The sequence below is a fragment of the Dermacentor andersoni genome, chromosome 2, assembly GCF_023375885.2.
Source record: "Dermacentor andersoni chromosome 2, qqDerAnde1_hic_scaffold, whole genome shotgun sequence".
Classification (NCBI taxonomy): Eukaryota; Metazoa; Arthropoda; class Arachnida; order Ixodida; family Ixodidae; genus Dermacentor; species Dermacentor andersoni.
The window spans coordinates 98,320,453-98,346,629 of NC_092815.1; the positions used below are offsets into that span (position 1 = coordinate 98,320,453).

General features: G+C 47.1%; 1 protein-coding gene across 4 annotated transcripts in view; it reads left to right on the forward strand.

Annotated features, from left to right (window-relative positions):
• LOC126541574 (uncharacterized) overlaps nucleotides 1–26,177 on the forward strand; it is a 99,714-nt gene that overhangs the window by 51,872 nt on the left and 21,665 nt on the right. For 2 of the 4 annotated variants that reach the window (XM_055076754.2, XM_055076756.2), the window contains exons 1-4: nucleotides 5,263–5,465; nucleotides 16,900–17,154; nucleotides 21,470–21,663; nucleotides 25,707–25,848. In XM_055076754.2, the coding sequence (XP_054932729.1) occupies nucleotides 17,024–17,154; nucleotides 21,470–21,663; nucleotides 25,707–25,848 (467 nt within the window). In that variant the 5' untranslated portion in view covers nucleotides 5,263–5,465; nucleotides 16,900–17,023. Of the gene's footprint in view, nucleotides 1–5,262; nucleotides 5,466–6,900; nucleotides 7,007–16,899; nucleotides 17,155–21,469; nucleotides 21,664–25,706; nucleotides 25,849–26,177 lie in introns of those variants that run through there. The other 2 variants (XM_055076755.2, XM_050188389.2) reach the window with 2 other exon arrangements.

The following is a 26,177-nucleotide window of genomic DNA, read 5'->3' on the forward strand; positions in this document are numbered from 1 at the left end:
CCATCCAGCCCATCTTGCAAGTTTTCTGCGACACTAGCTCCTTTTCTGCGACACTAGCTCCTTAAGGCTATCGCGTTAAAACGATGAGTTTGAGAGAGCAAGTTAAATTATAGTGACTGTAAAGCGTATTTTTTTTAAGAGGAAGCTTTAGCTCGGGCCCAGCTCCGACGCAGCCTATTCAAATACATGTAAAATGCAAAAACGTTTTTCTGAGATAACCCCTTGAGCGATTTTAATGAAATGTGTTGCATTTGAGAGAGAAAGTTAAATTATAGTGACTGTTGGAAGGGGAATTTCGATTTAGGGTGTGAATTTTGTTGAAAGAATTTTCAAAAATGCGGAAGTTTGAAAAAAATAGGAGCACGAAGTTTACAAATTCATAGCACTGCATCAAGAACAGATATCGTGGTTCTGTAAACGGCATCCGTTAGATAATTGTAAGCGCACAAATTCGTTATGTCATTTTACATCTTACGTGAATTTGTTACGTTGTTTACAAGGGTTCTGCAAGAACTATTTCCATATTACAAATGTTTATTAGATTAATTTATAACATATCAAGTTTGTCCGCTTTAGATGTTCTATTAGATGCAATTCACAGGATTGCATTATCATTTTTCGTTGATGAGTTACAGTGTTGTAAACTTGATAGTTTCGTTTTCTGAAAACTAATTTTTTGCCAATTTATAAAAAAAACTTTACGACCTAAATAAGAAATTCGTAACCAACAATCACTAGATTTTAAGTTTTTCTTTTAAATGCAACGAACCTCATCAAATTTGGTGCAGTGGTTGCCGAGAAAAACGAATTCTTCGAGCTTTAGCTCGGGTGCTCCTATCTAAATACATGTAAAACGAGAATCCGTTTTTCTCGGCAACCACTGCACTGAATTTGACTAGGTTTGTTGTATTTAAAAAAAATTTAAATGTAGTAACTTTTGGCTTCGATTTTTTTTGTCGTCAATTTTTTATTAAAAATTGGCAGAAATCGAAAATATTCAAAAACCGAAACTATGAAGTTTACAACTCTGTAACTCAGCAACAAAAGATGATAATACACTTCTATGAATTGCATATAATAGTGCATCGAAAGCGGACAAAATTGATGTTATACATGAATCTCAAAAAATATTCTAGTATGGAAATACAACTTTTGCAGAACCTTTGTAAACAACGTCCCAAATTGACGTAATATTTAAAATGACATATTGAATTTGTCCGCTTTCAATGATCTAATGGATGCCGCTTACAGAACCGCGATATCTGCTTTTGATGCAGAGCTATGAATTTGTAAACTTCGTGCTTCTATTTTTTTTAGACCGGAATTTCTGAAAATTCTTGTAACAAGATTCAGGACCTAAATCGAAATTCAGCTTCCAACAGTCACTAGAATTTAACTTTCCCTCTCAAATGCAACAAATTTCATTAAAATTGGTCCAGGGGTTATCTCAGAAAAACGTTTTTTTTTTTTCATTTTACATGTATTTGAATAGGCCGCGTCAGAGTTGGGCCCGAGCTAAAGCTGCATCTTAAGGCCTGATTCCTAAAACAAAAATTGCCGCAATATGTGCTTAAAAAACATAACAAATGGTAGCATGAAGTTTACAGATTCATAGCTCTGCAACAAAACCAGATATGGCTAATCTGTCAACTGTATCCATTAAAGCATCTGAAGCGAACAAGTCCAGTGAATTAACTTACACCTTACGTACATGAATACATTGCAAATTGTTCACAAGAGTTTTGCAAAAGTACTATTAACAATGTAGTATAATTCACAGGGGCGTATAATATCACTTTTTGTCCGCTTTGAATGTATTAAATGTAGCTTTCAGAATATTGATATCATTTTTCATTGTTGAGCTACATAGTTGTAAACTTCATAGTTTCGTTCTTCTAAATTTTGCAATGTTCAGCGATTTTCATCAAAGAATTGGCGGCCTGAATAAAACAACCCGCTTCCAACAGTCGCTAGACTTCAACTTTTTTCTATTAAATGCAACAAACCTCATCACATTCGGTGAATGGGTTGCCGAGAAAAGCGCTTTCTGATTTGTCATGTGTTTAGATAGAATGCCCCGAGCTCTAGCTTTTACTCCTCTCTTCGCAGTTTCGGCACTTATACGTGAGTACGTGTTACGATTGCAGAGCGAGAAACGCAAGAACTTTCTCGTGCGTCTCTTTAGACTGTGTCCGAACTTTGTACATTGCATCCTAGAGTGGCGGCCCGGCTGTGGTTGCGCGATATCGACCGTTGTTCCCGCTCCGAGTCGATGCGCTCACGTCATTAAAAATGGGTAACACGTCCAAACATGTAGTGAACAAAATACTCACTGCTTTCGCGCCGAATGTGAGCATCCGGCTTTAGGGAAATGGACTTTGACATTCCTGCTGGAACTTATTGGCTCTACGCACCTCGGTTTGGCACGAATGAGCCAAATAATATTCCTATAGCATCGCTGGCCACGTAAGATAATTTTCCAAAAAGCGATGCATATTCTTAGACAAACTTACGGGGAAAAAAAGATGAGAAAAGCGCGAGCGTTATAGAGTGTTAAATAAGAGAGCAAAGGACATGCGAATTCGCCTGCGTACTTATGGCGTTTGCGCGTTATCGTTTTTCGTTCTCGATCTGTGCGCTGAATTGCCCAATGCGAACAAATGTCACAACAAATATTCGTTAGACCTTATTCTTGAGAGGACGCGGAAGCTATTCATCGGAGAACTGCGTCTTCATTTATCGTACTTTCACGATTATGACGAAGCACCTTCTTTTTAAAAATAAAAGTTTCGTTCAAATTTGGATGGGCGTATACAATCGAAACTAATTCTACTCAACATCAAAAACTAAACCGAATATGTATGCATGGATGTGTGTGTGTGTGTGTGTGTGTGTGTGTGTGTGTGTGTGTGTGTGTGTGTGTGTGGTGTGTGGTGTGTGTGTGTGTGTGTGTGTGTGTGTGTGTGTGTGTGTGTGTGGTGTGTGTGGTGTGTGTGGTGTGTGTGTGTGTGTGTGTGTGTGTGTGGTGTGTGTGTGTGTGTGTGTGTGTGTGTGTGTGTGTGTGGTGCGCTAGAATCGGGGGCGCGGTATAATCGTGCAAACACGGTAGTTGGGTTCCGTTTGTGCGATTATCAACTCATGCAAAAGAATATGGGACATCAGTGAATAATCGCCGTGTTATGAGTGAATGGCAGAAAAACATCGTCAGTGAAGAAAGCCTAAAAAATAAAGAGTTAAACGTTTTTGATTGGGTATGGAACGAAAGAACTTCAGTCAGAAGCATGGGGGAGATAAGAGTCCAAGTTTAAAGAGGGGTAAGCGGGGAAGAACGGGAGGCCGATAATAGCGAGTCCTATAGATGTACTTATACTTGAGACATAAAAGTGTAGCTTCTATCTTTCTCTCTTGTTATTTATTATTAATAATTTTTCTGATGACACGGCGTGTAGGACGTCTACGTCTGCAGTGCCGGGTATTTTCTGCATATATTATCATCATGTCGCCTCCCTCTTACGTGCAGTCGGACGTTCCGTGTAGCAGAAAACGTGTAATAAAACATGTACGCTCATGATTCTTGAATGCAGAATATCTTCATGCTTAACACCACGTACCTTCCGTGTACGATGTAGGCTAAATTTTTTTGTTTTCTGTTTTTTTGCTTGCAGCCTCGAGTGCGAAGTTGTTAAACCCGCAGTTTATGTCTCCAGTATATATATAGTCTTGTGAAATGGCGTGGTCTATACATCGTTCGACCACGCGTACGCGTGTATGTTTTACATGGAACATTGGTACAATACAGTCTACATGACACTGTGCAATAGATAGACATCGTACGCCTCCTCCTTGTCTGTTGGTTTGGTGCGTATCAGCAGTTTTCGCATGTGCTGCGAAAACTGCTTGGCATGCAGACTCGGCTGTCGCTATCTGTCCCCGAACCTATAGGTTCTGGGTCGGTGCTCGCAAAGTGCGTAAGCATAGGAGGTAATCAATGCCCTGATTCAGCCTGGTGTCTACGGGCTTGCATAATAGATTGTGACAACGCTGTGTATGTTATACTTGTGGAATGTGCGCGTAGATTACGTGCTTCGAGCTCCTTTCCGTTCTTTTTCTGTTCATATCCTTACATATTTACTTTGTGGATGGTATATAGCCATGTCGTAACCATCCCTTAGTCACCTCCGTGCCTTTCTTTGCCTCGTCTATTTCTCTCCGTTTATACCGCAAGTCTAACATTAGGGTATCCTGCAAGCAATAGTCATCGTCTTTGTTATGCCGAATATTCAGGTTCTCATATTGACTGCATAAGCAGAATTATGAAATCACCTTTATAACGTGCTTTACGAAATCAGCCCTCGCATCTTCGTGACCGAAAACAGCCCGACCACTGAAACCGACGGCAGGCGATTTCGTGAGTCCTCTGAATAATAAAGGCATCTTTTGTGTTCTATCTCGAAACAAATAACCTCGTCTGTCATATCTGTCAATGGTCAAGGGGCGTGGTCCTATGCAGTAGAAACCTGATTGTGCGGAGTTGTTCTTCGAGGGCCTCTGCTCGGGATAGATATTCTCCATGCAGAGGCCTCGGCGGCCGTTAACGCTGAAATTTTTGAGTCAGAATTTCGGCTGCTGTGGGACAGCTGCATACATATGCGTGCACTTTGATCTTCATGCGCATCAAAGGAGAGGAAGTGTTCGATGTTACTCGGGTGCCCTGCAGTATACTTGCGTCGCTCATATTTCGTGACATTGTGTTAGCATGCTAAACTTTATGCATCCTGCGGGAAGCACCTCTACGCGACCGCGTCTGCGCAAAGGTCAATGCTTCCGTGCGGCATTCACTTTTGAAAGGCGGTTCAAACCCAAGGCTGTTCCTTTCTGAAGACCTTGCGCCGACGCACACTTCACACCGGGTTGTCAGCTGCTTTCTCGCGTCACGGATAACTCCGGCACATATATGCACGTACCGGCACGCACATACACACACACGCACGCGCGTGCGCGGCGTCAACGTCCTCCCTCTGTCGCCTACCGTCAGTGAAGAACAAATGGCTGCATACTGCTTGCAAATTTTGCGGCTTGCCGTATACAGCCTTCGTCATCAGCGGTCGGCTATTAAGTGACGTGTCTCGCGTCGCATTTCGCGCGCTCATTTTTTCTACGTTCCCGCTTGGTTCTCTTGTGCACTGTACCCTCCCACCCTCTCTCTCTCTCTCCTCTTTTTCTTTAATGCTTTGTGTTCTGCACGCCCCCCCGACTCGCACCGCTGCCGTCTGCTTCACTCGAAGGACGACGACGCGGCGCTGTTGTGTTTGCCGAGCCATTGGCGCCCCGGAGTGAATGCAGCGCGCCTGTACGCGCGGGGTCGTTTTACGAGCCACAACAGCAGTCTGTGCACACTGGACGGATTGACTGCTGCCGCGGTGCACAAAGTCCCGCACAGTGTCGAGGGGCTTTTCCTTCCCAACGTGAGTGTAAATGTGACTGCATTAGGAGCTTTATAGTGCAGAAATGCATAGTGCGTAGAGTGCTGCCTCGCATTATCGAAATTATTCTGAGTTGTGTGTATGTGCGCTGGGGAGGTGCCTTACATAAACGGTCGTCCGATTACGATGCGTCCTGGGAGACCCGTATTCGACCCTGCTTAGCGCTGCATGGGTGTGGCGGACCCTTTACAGCTATGCACAGTGGCGACGCTTGCAGAACGAAGGCGGAGGCGATAATGCTCTGGTTTTTACTGCTTTCTAACGGCAAGGCTATAGGCCAGTGACGCGAAGATTGCGGATAGAAGCGTTAGTTAACGAGTTCGTTCGTTAGTTTGTTTCGAGAGCGCCAAGTTAGGGCGAATGGTTGCACCGTGCAATGGACGCGTCGTTTCGTCGAGTTTGTGCTGATGCTGTATAAACCTATTGGCGTTCGAGCGACTTCCTAACGACGACAGCGGACGTAAAAATATTTACGGCAAACGTCGGCGGTCTTGCAGCTTCGTTGAAGACTCCGAGAACCAAGGAAAAGAGCGCTTTCTCTGTGAAAGCAGGAAACCGTGTTCGACAACGGTCTTCAGGATGTTTTCGTCTAGTGTATAGCTGTATAATCTCGGGACAATGCCCAACCAATATACTTTACGTCGCAACTCATCGTAAACCTTGAAGAGCAGTTTTCACGACTGCATTGAATTTAGTGTTACCGTGCATTTTCGTCCTCCAGTGTGTCGGTGTTTTCTTTCTTTTTCTTTTTAATGCGAAGCTTTCTTTGCCTCTTCCTTCGACTTTCCCACTGCTGCTGCTGCTGTTGTCCTGCACGCCGCTAACGCCGGCCACGTCAAGACGTAGTTGAGACGCACGCCGCTAACGCCGGCCGCGTCAAGACGTAGTTGAGACGCACGCCACTAACGCCGGCCGCGTCGTTACGTGGTCGAGACGTGGCCATGTCACAAGAACATAAAAGGCACGCGCTGTCGATGTTTTGTTTCATGACATTCGTTTATGGGCTGTCATTCTCAAAATTCCGAGGAATAACTTTGTAAATAATGTAAAATAAGGTATGTACCACGTGGAGGGCCTGCACGGTTGTTCTTCACAATGATTATTCGCCAAGGGACGCCCGCGGCGTCGACACCGAATTTTCCGCGACACGGGGCCCTTATCGCTATTGCGTTAGTACATGACATGAGTGTGGCACAAAGGAAAGGCGACCCGAGGAGCTAGTGTCAAGATTTAAAGATTTACGCCGCGTCGCATCTAGGCGACGCGGCGCATCTGGTCGCCTAACTAGGCGTGACCCCTCACAAATGACGTGCAGGAGCTGCCGTGCTTGTCTCCGTGCTCACCTGCAACAGCAACGACAGTAGAGGGAGGAGGCGCGGAGAACGTTAGCGAGAGACAGAGAGAGAGAAGGCAGTTTTGTGATCTACAATGGCGCCGAAGCGTGCACTTAGTGCCGACAAGACGAAGGCTTGCATAAAGCGTCGAACGGAGCAGGAACAACAAACACAAGCGGAGCAGGCAAGGTAACATTTCACATCACGTCACGACTTTCGTATGCTGTCAATATATCATGCTGATGTAACCAGCGTAAGAGTGGACATGGGACACTAGTAAGGCGACAAGGACAAGCGCTGACTTCCAACTCTGCTTGTCCTTGTCGCCTTACTAATGTCCCGTGCCCACTCTTGCGCTGGTTACATTAGCATGGAATACCAACTAGCCCGGTCTCACACCTTGATTCAGTCAATATGTCACCGCCAAATAACGTCAATGAACGCAAACAGCAGACAAAGCTTCCCTTACATCGATTCCCACAGTGCGTGGGATCTGCATATTTTTGGGGATTTAGTTTTAAATAGAGTAGAAAGAAAGTCCTAACTGCCATTGTGTTGCATTATCCTTCACCGTTCGGTGCGACTGGTTCTGATGGTCTCCAACTTTGTTTTACGGGAACTATCTTAGCTGAAACGTCCGATTCTATACTCGTATTCGCATGCTGTGATTGCATGCGAATTTGAGTATATAGCATTGTCTCCACAAGCTGTTGATTTTATTCTAACCGCTCATTAACCAAGTAATCTTTGGGAAAGAACCGCCGCGGTAGCCCATTGTGTCTATGGCGTTGCGCTGCTAAGCTCGAGTTCGCGGGTTCGATCCCGGCCGCCGCGGCTGCATTTCCATAAGGGCCAAATGCAATAATAATAATAATAATAATAATAATAATAATAATAATAATAATAATAATAATAATAATAATAATAATAATAATAATAATAATAATAATAATAAAGCAAAAAACCAGTCGCGTACTTTTAACAGGTGCACGTCAAAGAACCCCACATGCTCAATATAATTAGCCCAGAGCCCTTCATTGCGACGTGTCTCGTCATATCGTGATTTTTGGCACGCAACACCCCGAGATTCAATTTTTCTGAAAAAAAAAAAAAAAATATGCGAAAGGCACGTACCAGACGTTGTACCGACGAACTGCCACGCACTGCCTCCTGGTTTACCCCGCGCTGCACAAGTGCCTCGTTTCCGGCTGCATGCTATAGCTGGCTCTGCCCTCACACGCCAGACGTACTAGAACAAGTGGCAGGCTTGCGCGACACGTCGAGCAGAGGCAAGTCGGCAAGATGTTGACGCTGACGACGACGCAACATGGCTCCCTCAACAGCGTGACCACGCCAGCTGCCCCATGTCGCCAAACAAGACCTGATGTGCGGCAATGTCCGGCACACCAGGCGGTTCTGAGAAATTATAATGCAAAAAAGGTTAAGGCGGGCTGACAGACACAAGAGAAGTGGACAATACGAACGCCGACTATCAACTGATGGAAGCACTCAGGCGAAAAAAGGAAAGACACAAAACTCATCTGCGCATGCTCTAGAATGGATGGAACGGAACGAATCGCCTTACCCTTTTTTGCATTGTGAATCCTTACCAACTAGCTCAGCTTTCTGTCGTTCTAAGGTACTGAGAAGGCACCTTCGCCAGGAGGACATATACCGAGCTACGAGGAGTGGATCCGACCGGTCTCGGGGATGGACCTCTAATCCGGGCTTATACACCGGTCGCATAGATCCCGCTCCTCGCATCGCGCCTTGCTCTCCCGACACGCATTTCCCCCCCTTCTCCATTACTCGTATTAGACCAAGGAACCATCAAATAAACAGAAAATTATTCAATCAATCCTCCAACTATGCGAGAAAAAAACTTTGCAAACAAAGCTTTTCTAAGAGCTCTTTGAATTGGCCCGAATGTGACGATATGTGGCAACTTTTGCTTACGAGGCAGGCCTTCATTTAGTGCAGTGCTAGAAAGAAAGGACTGTGACCTATCCCGAATGCCAAAAATTTACATGCGCCTGTATTTCCGTCTATTCCTGCGCCGCAGAAACAAACGCGCACGCACACACGTACAAACAAACAAGAATTTGCATATTCTTTAAAGATCCCCTTTTTCACATCTTAGGCGGAATAAATCCAGCACTGTCATCCGTCGAGCGTCATATTTATGTGGTTCTTATAAGACATCGCGATCAACAAGAAATAAGGAAATTTCTTCTATATCAAAGCTTTCGTGCATACTCTTTTCTAAATTATTACGGTTTTTAATGTATCTGCATTTCCTGTGTATTAGCTTGGTATGAGGCTATTTTTGTCATTGATATGTTCAATTAGAGAAAGTCTGAGTTCGTGATTCCTTGGGTGCCGAGAATAACTTTTTGGATCTGGTTGAGGGAGACCGAGTCATCCCGACTGAGTACAATTCTGGTGAGTCTGAGCACATATAGCTTGCACATAGCTTTTCTTTTTTACAGCTGAGGGAGGGCAGTAAAAGTTTTGAAGGTGAGAGTGAGGTGACGAAAAAAAAATGAGGGCGTTTGTCCACCTCTGCTCACGACTTTTTGATTGCAAATTAAATGCTGTAGCCATCACGGTTCCTTTAAGTGACGGCTTGCAAGCTTTGGAAATTAATACAGAGAAAAGCCAAATCCCCCTACCTCTTTTATTTTTCAGCGAGATTTCTCTTCTGGCAAATGTACTTGTAGCACTTGTCAGAGGGGCAATGTCAGTGGAGTCTCTCTACACATTGTGATATGTTGTCAACATACTGTAAATAGCGGGGACTCGTGAAGTTTTCGCTTATACTCATTTATCAGAGGAAGGGTATGGTCCCCTAAACTATCGTCATTACGTGTCTCGTTAACTTTCGAAAGCAAACTCTGTTGTAATTTATTTTCACCCGTGCGCCAGCACTCGGACCTTACGGTTTTTTTCTGGGCACGTTAAATAAACAATACCATTTATTTATTTATTTATTTATTTATTTATTTATTTATTTATTTATTTATTGTCTAAGCGCCAAACGAATGCTATGTCAAATACTGACCTTTCGCTTAATGACATTTATGGTCGTAGCACATATCGTCACTAATCGTTGTCATTATTTCATTACTTTGATATATTATGCAGTTGACAGCGGCTTACTTTCAGGTCCTTTTTTAAAGAAACGTTACATTTACCCTTTGCAATTCATTGTACATTTCGCCATTTCATTGACAATTCATTGACAACTCATCATTACGTGCATGTCACTCTTTGACCATATATATATCTGGCCCTTGCGCCAATAAACACAACACATCAACATATATCAAATACTGCACGCTACGGATCGGCATGCGGTTCTGATATGAAGAATAAATATGCTAAATATTAAGAGCTATCAGAAAAGCTACATTGTTTCTCAAGGCTAAGCATGAACTCAAAAGAAACGGTGTTTTCCATTATATTGCAGTGAGGTTTATCCGCGATTGACAGTACCATTAGGCGTTCTTATTTATGTAATTCACTTTCTTAATAACATCTTGAGTTAAAACTAAAGTCACGTGCCTCATGATTTTGTTGTTGTTACTGTTGTCTAGTCTGCATACACGCTGTGTTCAGTTGAGGTCAGCAATCTCTAACGCACACCAGAGTACGCACATGCTCGGACTTGATCACTCGGAACAGTAGCACCGGGACAAGTTTGTGTATATGTGTATAAATAACAGATGCGGCGTTTTCTATTAATGTGCTCTCCCTTAGGCCGACAACGCAACGCATCGTCACTGTTCGCCGCATGCAGATAACTTCAGAAGAGTGGATACCTTACGTCAGAGCAGGCACTATACTTGGAGGCCTTGCACGCTTTTGCAGTAACAGTCATCTTTATCATTACCAAGTGAAAGTGTGAAGACATTACACATACCATTCTGCGCAAAAAAAAAAAGTAGAGAGAGAGAGAGATAGGAAGCATATACGTTATATGCTAGATCCTGCAGTGTGTGCCTTTCTTTCATGACCCCGTGTGCGCTGGCGCCAGCAAACATCATCTGTCATCGTCAAGAACACGCTCGCACCCAAAGGCACGCACGGCACGATCGAGGGGCGTTACTTTCTTTCGCGGCGTCTCCCCGTGAATTCGCGGCAGCTAGAACTCTTGTCGCTCAGAGGAAGAGAGAGAAATCAGCCGCGCATGCGTGCTGCTGAAGCGCTCGCAAAGTGAGAGGCATGTATAAACTCCGCCAGGGCAGAAGTCGGAAGGTTCGTCAGTCTCCACCAAAGTTCGCGGACGCTCGCGGACGAAGAAGATAAACTCAGTCGGGCGAAGCTGGATGCAATGAAAAGCACTCAGGCCCCACGGCTCATGAGCCTGCGCTCTTATCCATCTGGCTGTGGGCTGCCGGCGACGAGCCCGACAACAGTCCGTACGCATCCAGAAAGTTTTCTGCAGCTAATCTCTTAGGCCTTACGGTGGCGCACGACGATTTGTCTTCTCGGGCAAACATGGAGCGCGCTGGCGGCACGCCCCGCATATATATCCCCGCTTGCTTGCCTGCCATACAACCCCGCCTGGTGCTAATGAGGGCTCGGGCGCGTGTCTTTGCTAATTAGAGGCCCTCTCATTATCTCCCTCTCTTCGCACACGGACAGTGTGCGCTCCCCCAGCCTTCCTTGTCTTCGACCGCAGTGCTTTGCCCAGTGTGTGTGTGTGTGCGTGTGTGCATGCGTGCGCGCGCGCGTGTGTGCGTCTATAGTACAGAGTCAGCTCCGGTATCGGAGCGTTGGCGCTGAGCGTTAAGCAATCGTAATTGTGCACGTGTGGAGAGGGAAGAGAATTAGTAGCATGGTCCCTTTTTATATTTATTTATTTACGCTGTTAAGCAAGCAGATATATAGGGGCCTATAAATGGCGGCCGCTTCGCCTCGTTGCGTGAACGTCGCTAAAGCAAACAAATTCGCCCCAACGCCTACAGCGTACGGTAAGCTGTAGCGAAGTTTGCGCCAGCGAAATCGCTTTACCTTAGTTATTAGCATACCTATTAGGCAAATTAGTTTCCGTAACAAGGTTTACACGCGCCAACTGTCACGACACGTACAGGAAATCGACGTAGCAAGAGATTAATTTTACGTACAATTTCGGGCAGCTAGCTTTGTGCGCACTATGCAAACACATTGCGTTTCACTGTGGATGTTCTTTTGCATGTAACTAACGCATGACACAATGAAAGCAACAGACAAAAAAAAAAACACTGTTTTCTTTCTTTATTTCGTTCGTTCGTTCGTTCGGTAGTTCGGTAGTTCGTTCGTTCGGTAGTTTCTTCTTCCTTCCTTTCTTTCTTACTTTCTTCCTTTCTTTCTTTGTGTGCGTGCATGTGCACGCGTGCAAGGGAGAGAGAGAGAGAGGCGGAGGACAGTAAAGACGAGACTGCAACGTCGCGAAGCGAAAGATTAGGACGGCATGCAGATTTGATCTTGGAGGCTTCCGGCTTGCTGTCCGTCGGATATCTCTGGGGAAGCTTGCGACACATGTACGGCGCATTTCTGCACTTATTCCTTGAGCATCGCTGTTCAGGCTCAGCGGTTGGAAAGCTCGCCGGCTTCCGCCCTTCCGAGCGGCATAAGTTCTTGAGCTTCTTGCGGGGCCGCGTTGGCTCCATCTGTGCAACGCGTAGTTCAGACTGTCGGGCTTAACTTGTACGACCCTTTCGCTTGCTTTTGCGTATACTTCGACGTTTGTTTGGGACGAAAAATTGCTGGGTTTAACGTCCCCGAAACTGCCCAGGAGGTATATCGAGGATCGCCGTTGTGGTGTGTTCCAGATTAAGCTAGGCCACCTGGGGTTCTTTAACGTGTACTTAAATCTAAATACATGGTCGTCTTTGCATTTTACCTCCCCATCTAAATGCGGCCGTCGCGGCTGGGATTCGATCGCGCGACCTCGGGCTCAACAGCAGAGCGTCAGCGCCACTGCAAAACCGCAGTGGATCTGATTTGCGATTTTGTTATCTTCCTCATGGTTCCTTCGAGTTTTCTTCGCACCTATATACATAGGACGGTCGTGCTGCACGAATCCTGTGAGCACAAGCAGCTAGGGAAGCCTGAAGAATATGGGAATGGAAGGCAGGCTTTGGCGAAAAACATAGATGCCTCTGCTTTTAGCCAGTGCTGTTTTCAGCCAGTTCAAATACTGGCCCCCGGACGTTGGTTGGTTTCTCAGAAAAAGTTACCGCCTTAATTTTTTGCAAGCGTTCTATACTAAAATTCACGTGATGGTGGATATCGTCCAGTCAACATAGACCGGATTTTTTTTCTCTGTTCTTTCCATAGCAGTATATACCCTTCTTTTTTCTACGCCAGTACAATTCATCTTTGAAGTTTATTTGTGCGCTACTGTGTCTATGTTCTATGGCCATTTCAGTCAGCTTCCTAAGGCGATACTTGACTACCATTTTGTCATATATGGTAGCTCTGTGCGGCCACTAACTCCACTAACTAATCGAACAGTTTTCCGTGAATGATCTTGAATTTATAGATAAAATTTCTGGTTAGTCAGTGATAAAGCTACACTAAACTCTTGTCTGGTTAGTCAGTGATAAAGCTACACTAAACTCTTGTCTGGTTAGTCAGTGATAAAGCTACACTAAACTCTTGTCATCATCGTGTGAGAATCTCTACTTCCGCTGACAAGCCGTACGGTTTGTTCTCGCGCATTTCGCGCAGTCGAACATCGAGTTCTCTGTCGACGATGATGCGAAGTAGTGTAGGGCAGCAACGATATTTCAACGATTCATCTTTAGCGAGAGCTCATCATGCCGGACTGCTTACGCATGGCGTTTGTCAGGTGCCGTAAAGCATCTTACGATTGATAAGGTGCGCCACTCAGTCAAGTAATAAAATGTTGCCAATTAATCCGTCAAGCGCATCCGTGTTGTTGCCGAGTCGCGCAACAATTGCAAGCGGTGTTTGTATGCAAATTCGCGCTGCCGACGATGTCAAGGCAGCGTGAAACTCATCGGCAGTGCTCGAGGGAACGCACCGCGTTCTGTTCCTAGCATGACATTGACGAAAGGCGCCTTAAAGTGCTGGTGCGAGTAAAATTATGCAGAAACCATCGGCGGCGTTTTTTCGACGCAGACGAATAGCCGAACACTTCTAGAAAGCCATTCACTTTGTCAAGAAAACGATGCGCTTGAAGGTGCACATTTGTTGCACTGAGAATATTTAGGTAGAGTTTGTTGTCTCGTTGCATAATTCTGTAGAGAAGACTCGTTAACCAGTACGTATGTAGCGCTAGTATAGGTGGCTTATAAGTAAGCCGATTTGTCGTATGTGTTTGTTTCTCCGACGGCGCGAGTGCCAGCGTAGAGTGCGTTAACCATCCACCTTCTCCTTCGTCATAGGGCGAGAGAGGGTGGCGGGAGAAAAGGTTGGTTGTTCTTCCCGAGCGCTCCGCAACAGCGCCTAAACCTTCAGGCGCAACTCGGTTAACCCGAGAGCACGCGCACCGGCCCCCAACGCCCTACCGCCACGAAATGAGAGAAAGAGCCAAAGAAAGCTGTTCGCTTTGAATCCCACAATTTCGAAAGAGAGACCGTAATCCCTGCGCAGCGCGTGAATAGAAACTGTAGGATTTTAACTAGTCGACATTGAGTTGGCAGATGTGATGTTTGCTCGTTCGTTCAAGGGCAAACGTAAACCACTTGTGATACACTCGCGAAAGAGCTCAAACGCTGCCACCCGCCGTGGTTGCTCAGTGGCTATGGTGTTGGGCTGCTGAGCACGAGGTCGCGGGATCGAATCCCGGCCACGGCGGCCGCATTTCGATGGGGGCGAAATGCGAAAACACCCGTGTACTTAGATTTAGGTGCACGTTAAAGAACCCCAGGCGGTCGAAATTTCCGGAGTCCTCCACTACGGCGTGCCTCATAATCAGAAAGTGGTTTTGGCACGTAAAACCCCATAATTAAAAATTATTATCAAACGCTGCCCCCCCCCCCCCCCCCTCCATTTCGTGCGCTACTCCTTCAGCCGTAAACGTTCGCTAGAGCTGGGTTTTTCACAATAAGACCACGTGTGGGGAGAAGCTCGCTTTACAAATTTTGTTCATTTTGCATGCAACACGCGACGGTCTTATATCCGAACCACAGTAATCTCCCTGAAGGCGGAACTTTGTTCAACTGAATTCTCTGACAGACCACACAGTGCGGCCGCCTATATATTTCCTACCTATTCTCACTGTACTTGCGTTAGTTTAAACCTCTGACAAGACAAGCGGACTGGGCACGCACGTGTTCTCGGCGCAAACCAAGTTTACTTTATTCGCCGAGTGCTCAGACTTAATCGCATTCGATAAGCTGCGCTCGCAAGGAGCCGTTTCCGGCTGTAATTGTAAACCTAGTACGCCTGTAGTTCACTATAGCAAGCCTCAGTGACCAACAGTGGGCGTGATGAACAGGCTTACGTGTGCGCACCGCTAGTGTTTCCATCCCTCCCTTTTTCTCATCGTCGCCATTTTTTATTGCGTTTGCAATTATACTGTTGTTTTAGGCGCATTTGCCCCGACACCATGGGCGCTGTCGTGTGGGATCTCTGTCGACGACGCATGCGCCGCCTGCGCAGCGGACTGTAGAGTCTCCAGAGACCATTTTCTTAGAGAGAGAGAGAGAGAGAGAGAGAGAGAGAGAGGCGATGCGAAGTAGAAGCAGCAGTCAACGCGCGCAATCGGCTTGATCGCGGTGGAGCTTGGAGAACGTTGTGCCTTCCCCTGTTGGCATGAGTGTCGTGCGCACGTGCACACTATATAAGCGCACTAGTGTGTGCGTGTGCGTGCGTGCGTGCGTGCGTGCGTGCGTGCGTGCGTGCGCGCGCGCGCGCGCGACGCAGCACGACTTCATATCAAAAGAATGATTTTTTTTTTTTGCAGCAGCAGCAGCAGTGCACTTGATGTTCGGATCTGCAAGGGTTAACCTCCGTTCTTCTTTCTTTGTTAGATAGCGAGCCGGACGTACGTGTTATTAAATTCCCCACGTTTCCTCTTCTGTCTCCTCCTCCTCCTTTTCCTCCTCCTATGGTAGGACAACTCGGGCACTGCGCCAGCGATGGAAAACAGCACGCGCTAATCCACAGCCATCATCGGTTAGGTTATCCCTGCAGCTTACGGCAATATAAACATTGCGAACTTTGCTTGATCTAACCTAAACGGCGAAGCGTCGCGGGGCAAAACGTATAGGCACGGAAACCAGACTACTGCCTGGCGTTCTTTGCTGTTTTCTGTATCTACCGTATCGTTACGCTGTTTTCGTATGGCCGGTTTTGTGTCTCGGGGACTCACTAGAAAGCGCGTAGTTTCGAGACTTCCGTTTCTGTATCTCTGTGCGTCACCTGACCGCGCCGGGTCAGGTGCATCAGTGCGTGTGGCGTCCAGCTGCTTAGCGTGAGGCCGCGGTTTCGATTCGCGGCCGCGATGGCAGCGCTACAACAGGAACGGAATGCAACTAGACGGATCGTTTCCGTAGTTTAGGTGCACGTTAAGAAAACAAGGTTGTTGAAATAAATGCGAAGCCCCCACCCCCGCTGTCTCCTAGCTTGTGTGCTGATTTGGAATGTTAATGTTTACTATTCTTTTTCGATGACGTTCGGGCGCGTTGCACACATTCTGTCTACGGAAGCGAGTACATTCGATGCGTTCTCTCACTTAGCATCGGTCACTTTGCATATATACTTCGTGGACGTGCTTTACTACCGCTTGTGGCATGCCGTATGCATCTTCTCGTATACGGTTTAACCGTCTCTGCATCCTTCTCTTTAAAGATATAGGGACGCGCATGATTATTAGCGCTAACTTTCCTACGTTCCTTTCTACTTGCCGCTCTCCGTCTATGTCGAGTAGAGCCCTATCGAGAATTTCAGGAGAAATGCGCGCGACCTATGCTGATCGACTGCCTGCAGTCCTCTTGTTGAAGTTTTCCACCGCCTTTTGCGCTGCTGCTGCTCGTGTCCTCGCTTCTGTGCGAACTAAACGGCCGTTCCCACGAGCCGAAGCCGTCGCAGCTCATACTGACCCTCCCGCGACGCGTGCTGTGCAGGTGCCGCGCTGGAGGGAGTTGTGACGTGGCCCGCCCATGTGGCCACTGCTGCAGCGTGCTGACGTCGCCGGCTGCGGCGGTGGGCTGGTGTCTGTGACCGCCGGCAGCGCCACCGAGCGACAGAATGGCGCACGTGCTGCTTCCCTGCGACGTGCCCACGTGGCCCGAGGTGGAGCGCCACTTGAGCCAGCTCCGGTTCGCCCACTCGCCGGAGCAGCTGGTGGCCGACATGCAGCGCATCTACGACCTCTGCTGGTAGGCGCCGCGCTTACCGCGCCTCCAGCTTCCATCACGTGACCCGTGCACTGCAGCGGCTTCCAACTTTGCGGGCGCATCTTTTGTGAATGCTCCTAAGGCAGAAGAATCTCGCACCTGCACAATCAAAACACTTTTTTTTTTATCCGGGGGATTTGTCGCAGAGCATATATGTGCAGTAAAAAAAAAAATGAACAAAATGGGTATCACATAAACGTATGCAGATCTGTGCAAAGCAAGTACTGCAGCAATGAAATCGCGCCCTTATCCGTTATCCAACGGTTATAGTCCCCTGAAACATCATACGCTTCATTTAGCCTCTCTGAGTGCCTTGTGCCTAATATGCCGAGTCACTGCCTTGGCTGAGTACTAGGGTACAGCCATGAAAAGTGTCGAATGCTCGCCGTAGACGAACGAGTCAAACACCTCATAAAGCATGTACCAGGGTTGTCACTTGCAAATCTCCAGGCTCAGGCTGCAGCTGGTGTCTAAGCCTATGCAGCCGGTGGCTGAGCAGAAGGTGCCTCTTATTCTTGGGCTTTTGTTCAGTACCTCAGCAACGTGCTATAGTCGAGGCCAAGCAAACACACGATATTAAAAGGAAAGCTCAAAACCAGGGCCACAATTACTGCATTAACATGTGTATATATATGTATTTCGCGCGTACTCTTTTTAGTCGGGCCTGCAAAATTACTGAGCCTCAGTTTGGTTAGCCCTGTGTGCTACCACCAATGATGCAGGCCGAAGCTCTCGCTGTATACACGTCAGCTTCGCGCCTATTGTGAGTAATAGACGGAGCTGCGATGCTGCATAGCGGTGCTACTTTTCCTGAGTTCGAATTGTCTTTGCACTTGCTGTATTTATATGTGGAAAGGATGTGAGTGCTCGCGCTATATTTGCACTCTTAAACACGTTCTGACGGTCTCATACGGGGCTTCCATATATATACCACAGGAAGTCAACAGACAAAGACACTCAGGACAACGCAGGGTAAATTACTTCTACTTAATAATTGAATTAAAGAAATCATAAATTAAGGAAAATGAAAGTGTATGAAAGATGGGTAGAGCATCGCACGCATAATGCGAAGACGTGGGATCGTTCCCCACCTGCGGCAAGTTGTTTGTTGTTTTTTCATCCGCTGGAAGCGGAACGCCTAACTTACGCCACGGCGCGAGTTTACAATGCCTTAGTGAGGAATATATATATATATATATCTATATATATATTCGCCCATCTAAACGAAACTTTCAGTCCCCAGTTCAGTGCAGCCGACCGCGCTCGGCCTGGCTAACCTCCCTGCCTTTCCCTTATCACTTCTTTCTCTCGTACTCTCTCTTTCTTTAGGGGACTGTCGCACACGGAATAAGGCGGCGCAGATTTGATAAGCAACTAGTTGTCGTTAACAAATTTACTTAAGTTCAACGCGTAACCACACTACTACGAAGAAAAATTAATGTCGAAAGTTAGGTCAGTTGGAAAGGTTACATTTTTGAATATTTGCAATGTTTTTAAGAAAGAAAAAGAAATAAGTGTCCGACGATTACGATTCTTCCTAGTGTAAAATTTGAGCACATCTCGATACGTGTTTTCATTTCGCGATATATTTAGGTAAAGCATTTGAGGCCGAAATCACCGCACCGACTACAGTGGGCCAACGTCGTCAACGCCTTCGCGAGGTTTTGCGAGGTTATGCTAGGTTTTGCTAAGTTCGTAGGCTTGGCTAAGTCGTTTCTAGGTTTTGTGAGGTTATGCTAGGTTTTGCTAAGTTGTTGTCTCGGTGGGTTGACGCTGGAAGCTTTCGTGCAGTCGCAGGCCAGGATCGTTTACTCGGCGACGTCGAGCGTTTAGGCGTCGACTCTGGCGTTCCCTGGCGACGCGTCTCTTCTCGCTTGGCAGTACGGCGCTCTTTCTGGTAAGCCGCTTCTTCTTCGGGCGTCCGGACTTTCTTCGGCCTTCGCATGGCAGCAGCACGTACGCACGGACTAGAGGAGGCGAGAGGTGTGTCGCCGCGCCGGCTGTTCCGAGTTTTTACTCGCCTGTGACGTCATGACTTCGCCCTACTCGCGTGGGGGGTGAGGTGGTTACGTGGCTCAGCGATCTCGCAGGTGGTTGCTAGGCAACGCGAGGCGGCGCACAGCTGGGCTGAGTTTTCTGGTAACGCTCCACGGCGGAACTAAAATCATAAACAGCTCCGCTGTTAAAAAATATTTGAAGGACGCTTGAGCTTCGCTTTCATAACATTCAAAGATCTCTGACTGCTTTTCACGCTTTCCGGCAGCTGCAGTTTACCGCGAAACGCTGGCGGTGAACGCTATGCACGAAGGCGAGCTTCCTGCATGGTAAAAGCGCGCCCTCTTGCGTAGGCCGATCTCCTGTTATTTTTTCGCACTTTTAATATTCAAGTCTGAGAAGATCTAACACAAAAGGTATGCGCTGTCGGTGAGTGAGTGAGTGAAGGAACATTGTTGTGAACGCCTGCAGAACGGTTAGCCTTCCCCTGTTAGGGAGGCGTTACCGTGACGCGGCCATGACGTCTTCGCGGCGTGTGGCGCCTCTACTTCGGCCGTGGCCGCACTACTCCCTTTGGTCGACCGCGCCTGCCCCTCTTTTGGGGTGGCAGCCTCCCTCCGGTTTCGCTCGGTCGTTGCCTTTCGAGGGCCGCCGAGATCTGCTGGACGGCCTGTGTTTGGACATCTTGGTCATAGCACCTCGTTGCGGCCTCGAGCCGCGGCGGGATCGTTGTCATCGTTGCAGCTTCATGCGGATTCTTAGCACAGTCCCAAAGGATGTGAGCTGCAGTGGCTCTTTCCTTTCGGCACACACAACACAGATCACTTTCATAAACACTTGGACACACGTGCCTATTATTTTTTTTCATGACATTTGTTTGTGGGCTGTCATTCTCAAAATTCCGAGAAATAACTATTTAGAGAATGAAAGACAAGGTATGAGCAACTTTGGTGATACAAGAGTGGTTGGGAATGCGTGATTCGGAATGACTTTTCGCGAAAAGTCACTCGACGCTGTTGCGAGACACCGACGCCGCATATTCTGCGGCTTGGAGCCCTTAACGCTATGTACACAGTAGAAACGCTACCCAACCCCTCTCCTCCTCCTCGTTTTACAGCGAAGCTGTATATGGCTAAGTTCTGGGGGAAAAAATGCGTGCGTCTATCGAGCATGTAGAACGAGAATTCTCATACTATATCTGCTCGTCTCTGACGTGCCCGGCGTCGAGCGACGCTCACCCGCGAGCCGATAATGTTGCACTGTAAACGCTAAAGGCGCGTTTATAGTCCGACGTTATGTGTGCGCCTCTTTACTGTGACGTCAACATCGCCTAGCGACGTTATCAGCAGTTGCGTACTGGTCGCGCTATGGACAGGACGCGTATCGTTCGCTCCGAAGAACGTGACCTCAAGGAGCAGCAGCGAGAACAGAAGCCAAGAGCGTGGAATCATGAGCCGGCGGTGTCGCGATTTACGAGAGGAATGATTACGTGGGCGTCACACCGTACACACTGCCCGTCATGAACGAAGCCATCATCTGCGATTATGCCGACGTTTGTGCCGTCAGCACGGAAGATGGCACCGTGGTATCGACCGTCTACGTGCCTCCAGCTACGTCCAAGAGCGACATCGAAACGTTCCTGACGGACATGTTTGGTTAGGTGATGCTCAATGACGCTGCATCCATCGACATTGTAGGAAATTTCAATGTAGACCTAACTAGATCCTATGGAAAGTGGTTGATCTCCTTCATGTTGGAACGGTTTGGAGTGAGATGTTACGCTGAAGTGAGTGTGCCGACCACGCGTCACCGGTAGTGTGTCGATCTGACATCCGGCAAGAACGTAGCTATAGTGTGCAAGTGCAACCCACTTCAGTATATCACAGTGACCACAAAGCAATGTTCACCATGATGACAAAGTAAGAGAAATAAAAGACGAGAAGAACAACGAAGTTATGTGTCTTTATTCAATCAATGAAGTTATCACGCAGTACAGCTTCGCTGATTATCCTTCTTCATAGTTGAAGAGCACTGATTTTTTTTTCTTTCCTGTTCCCTTCCTTTTTTCTTATCAAAATCGCTGGAAGCATTCAATAACACACATACACCGCTCAGGCGCTGTTTACGCCACGCGTTCAAATATTCGTTGTTGCTTGGCTGTCACAGTGCAGTCAGTCGACAGCACGTTGTTCCCAGTTCAGCAGCGTCCTTAATTGAGGGGGACGACAAAGCGGGCGCGATGAACGACCACTATAGTATGTGGGGCACTTTCTGCCACTGTAATAGCCTCCACCCTTCGCAGCGTGGGCCTGGACCCGGAGGACCCCCCGCGGGAGGAGATCCGCCTGGACCTTCTCAAGCGATTCCTCAAGTCCCTCTCGGCCGACGAGAGCCGCAGGTTCTTCGAGTCCACGCTGCCCGCGCTCATCACCTACGCGATGCGGCTGCGCGAGCTGCGGCCGACCGGCGGCTTCCTCTACTGCCTCCAGCAGCAAGGTAACAAAATGAGAAAAAGAAAAGCGTGCGCCGCACAGAGCACTCTGCGAGCGAATTGCGCATCTAAGTGACTGTACGCACGCATATACAGCATAGCATCTTCAGTGGCCTAGAACCTAGCACACTTTCGGGGTTTATTTGTTTACTTGCTTGCTTGCTTGTTTTTTTTTTTTTGTGTGTGTGTGGCAGAACCAGGCGGCGGGGCGAGAACAGCCAACCTGCGAAAACAGAGCTACAACAGACAAAATTTCGCCGGTGCGAGGCAACAGATTCGCTTGTGGAAACGTGCCATTCGCTCAGCCTAGAGAGCTAGCCACCGTCCTTGACAGATTTGGTTTGATTTAGCTCTCTTGATTTATGAATGCAGGCAGTAATTACGCTTTCCCACGAGGTTATACTGTTGAATGAACGAAAAGACGACATGAGGTGATGAATTCCTTGCAGCAAAAGAATTGCTGGCTCTCCTGTAATCGAGTGTAGATGCGAGCATGAAATGGCTACTGGCAAAGCAGATTGGTTGGAGGTGATACTAGCCACAGTCTTAAGACGGGTGTAGTACATGTTCGCAACCGCACACCCCACCACATGACACCGCACCACGCCATACTGGGCACTGGTCCATATGGACGCAATAGTTTCCTGTCGCAGGCGGAACCTCATTGCAAGTATCGTCTCGGTCAAACGGCCATTCGCGGCGTTCCGGACGCTGCCGGCGCGCCGCGGAACTCACGGACCGCTGGCGTTGAAAAGAGCACTCAGCGCCCAAAGATGACAATCAAGTGTATAATGCCCTGTATCTTCCTTTTGATCGCCGCTATTGGAAATGACAAATAAAACTTAAGCGTACTAGAAGTTACAGCTTGAGTGATATTGTCAACAAACGTTAGGAAGAACTCAGAAGCAATCTTTTTTGTAGCTTGCTTGGGAAGTAACTAGCGTACGTAATGCGGTCTTGACTGGTTGCCTGGATGATCTCGTTTTGTTCTCGCAACTTTCCCGGATGTCCTCGTCTGAGTGCCCATATAACGGTTCTGGCTTTTGGCTCAAGGTCACTTGAAGGTCACCGACAATGGTAGCTAAAAACATTTCTTGCTTAAAAAGCAGTTCGCTGTAACGCGCCGAAAAGGCGCAGAAAAATGAAATAGCTAAAGGAGAACATAACATGCAGAACTACGCCTGTCACGTGTAACTCTAAAGCCCTATGCATAGCAGGAACCACTTTTTTGATATATAGCTAGCACAACAGACCAAACTGCAATGGCCATGTTGGCATAGCTAGGAGGATTGGAGCAGACAGACTTGCTTTTGCTGCGCGTTAAATCTGCCTTTTGTTGATTTTGCATAGTTTATGAAGTCGACGACAAGGCAGTCGTCTAATTCAAATGTCGCGCTTTCATGGTAGTTCAGCGTCCTTTTTATAAATACAGTCCTTTTTATATAGTAGATACGCACTTATATACTACACGGTGCATATCAATGACGAGCGCGACGTGGATTCTGATTCATCGCCTAAGGTTAAACGTGGCGCATACATGCAGTTTTATTTATCGTATACGTGGGGCGCCTTTGTTGCGAATGTGGTTACACATGGGGAAATAAACTCTGCAAACTGTTTCTGATACAAATCACAGCGAAGTGTTTTCAGAACGGCAATATTAATACAGAAGCATTTATTGGGCCGTGTAATAAAATATCAGCTAAACCGACTGCTCTGGAGTATTTACGGTAGCGTTTCTAGATTTCTGTAAACTCCGCACAGAAAGTTATGGAAGGAATTCGAACATATTTGTTGAGTGCCGACATAGCCTATCATACATTGCATACTATTGTAAATGGACCGCATCTGCCTTATGACCCTCGCTGATGCTTTTTATTCCGTGAGCTGACTTCAGTAGAAGCTGAGGCTACATTATGTGTGTTTGGTAAAGAGCGGTTTATCGCTGACCTTCCTATTGGGCCCGGGACAAACCTTTCTTTAACGTCATGTGCGTGTATTTATATTGTCGTTTGTAAATAACGCGAGCATTTCAACTTGTTTCACGTCTTTCAAAAATCGGCAACGTCAGTTTGGTTTTTGTTGTGGCAGCATCATTTTTCCCCCTAACGAATCATAGCCGACTTGAATTAAAGGTGATCACCTCTTGCAGTAATGTCATATTGAAATAAAAAGGCAATAATTTGCCGTCAGATTATTTCCCGAAGAATTCTATAAAAGAAGAACAGAAAAAGAATACGAAAACACACCTTGTATGTTCGTTGCGGCTTTCGTCTCGAATATTTACTTTTCTAGTTGTGCCTATAGCCGCGGTGGACAAACGCCCGTGCCCTTTTCTTTTTGTTTCAGAACGAGGTTAACCAAACTGGTGGTTGTGACGTGCGAGCGAACGCGTCCACGGGTTCAGTGATCGATGGACAGCGTCAAAACACGAAGGTCCCTGCCCCGTCAGCAGTTCGGTGGCGCCGTATCCAAAGACACGCGTGTAACGCCCGTTGTCCGGTGGGCCTCGTGTGTTGCTTGGGCCGCTGCCAGCGGGGCCGGCCATTTAGGCGCCGTTCAAGTAGCTCCCGTTTGTTTGCGTTCAGCGGTATATATGAACACCGATGTGCGTGCTCGCTGGCCTCGTAACGAGCGCTCCCTGGCTTTCCGTTTTTTTTCCCGCCCCGTTCACTCTCTCTCAGGCAAATGTACGGAGCAGATTGCTCAGAATCGCTGCTCTCTCTATAGCGAAATAACAGCGTCACAAAGGCACACGCTCGCAGCTCTTTTTTTTTGTCTTCCGACAAGGTATAGTCCCTCAACTTGTGCGCATTATACGCGGAAAGCTTGTTTGTTTGTTTGCGCTTGCGTTCCCCTGGACTTCCAGATGCGTCTGTGAGTGCTTTGCGTGGAGAAAGGACGGAGCAGCAGAGGCAAACGTGGTTACCAGTTAGAAAAACGAAATGAAACTATAAGGCTGAACAGTAACACATGGGTATTCTCAGCGTTTAGCGCACCCCCTTATTATTATTATTATTGTTATTATTATTATTGTTATTATTATTATTATTATTATTATTCGCGTAAATAAAAAATGAGTATCTTGGCGCCGGGTCGGATACGGATTTCTCTTGAAGTCAACAAAAATACACAATTCACTGTATTAGTCCCTCTTGTACACTTTGCGCGCTCTATCTTCACACGAAAACAAACAAACAAACAAGCAGATGGCGCGGCAGCTGTACGGTGACTTTAACGGTGACATAAGCGCAAGCAACAAATAGCGTCAAAAGGAAAGTAAAATCGAAGCGTATATTACAGCTGAGCTGGAGGTCGAATTCCGCCCTCTTTCCGATGCCGACGAAACACAAAAACGGTTGAGTGCTTAGGTTTCGGTGCATGCCAAGGAACCCAGAATGGTTGAAACCTAACCTTCGGATCTGAACTCATTTACTCCGACAGTGAATAATACACAATTTAGTTTCTGTTTGCCTGCTTTTTCTTCGGATGACTGCGCTCACCCACCACGGGGAACTGAACGCAACGCCAGTGGTTATAGGACAGTTGGTTGTGGGGAAGGGGTGCGGTCACATAAAAATCCATTAATAAAGTAAGATTATGAAAAATGTTAAGCATTATTTATTATTTAAGCCGCAACCACATATCGCACGATATGGCAGAAATTAAAGCGTGGGCCAGAGAACGGCAGCTCGCGTGCCAATCGTCGTCGTCGACAAGTTCATCGCACAGCACTGTCAATGAAGCGAAATGTGCGCATCTCTTACACGACTTCCCTATAAAAGACAACGAAGCGGTCTGCACTGCAGCACACAAAGTGCTGCTCAAAGCCCCTTTAACCTGAGCTGCAATGCGTCGTGAGAACGACGGGTGTCAAGAACCCGAAGTCGTGCAGGGTAAACCCTCTCCTCTTGCGCACGCGCTTCCGAGTTTTCGGAGCTCACCTCTGCACAAAAAATGTCCGCGGTCGCTCCCCGTTGCAATCGCCGCCACAACTTCCGTTCAACGTGCACCGACTGTGGCGCTGCTTCTCCCCCTTCTCTCGCAGAGGGCATGTTCGCGCTGAGCCGTCCGTTCGTCGCCTCGCTGCTGGCCAACTCGTTCTTCTCCACCTTCCCCAAGCGCACTTCGCGGACCCACCCGACGCTGCTCGACTTCAACTGCTCCGAGCTGTTTCCCTTCCTCGGCACGTGAGTGTGGCGCGCGTTTTGCCGTGGACGCCGTCCGGCGGATTGACTCACTTCTTTCTCTATCCGTGTTTGCACTCGGTCGCGGAGGGTACCAAACCAGGCTACAACTCTAACTTAACGTCCTTACTTTTCGTTTTGTGTGTGTGTGTGTGTGTGTGTGCGTGCGTCCAATGTATTTCATCTATCTAATCTAATGTATCTTATCTAATCTAATGTATCTATATCAATGTATCTTGTCTAATCTAATGTATCTATATCAATGTATCTCGTCTAATCTAATGTATCTATATTAATGCATCTTGTCTAATTTAATGTATCTATATTAATGC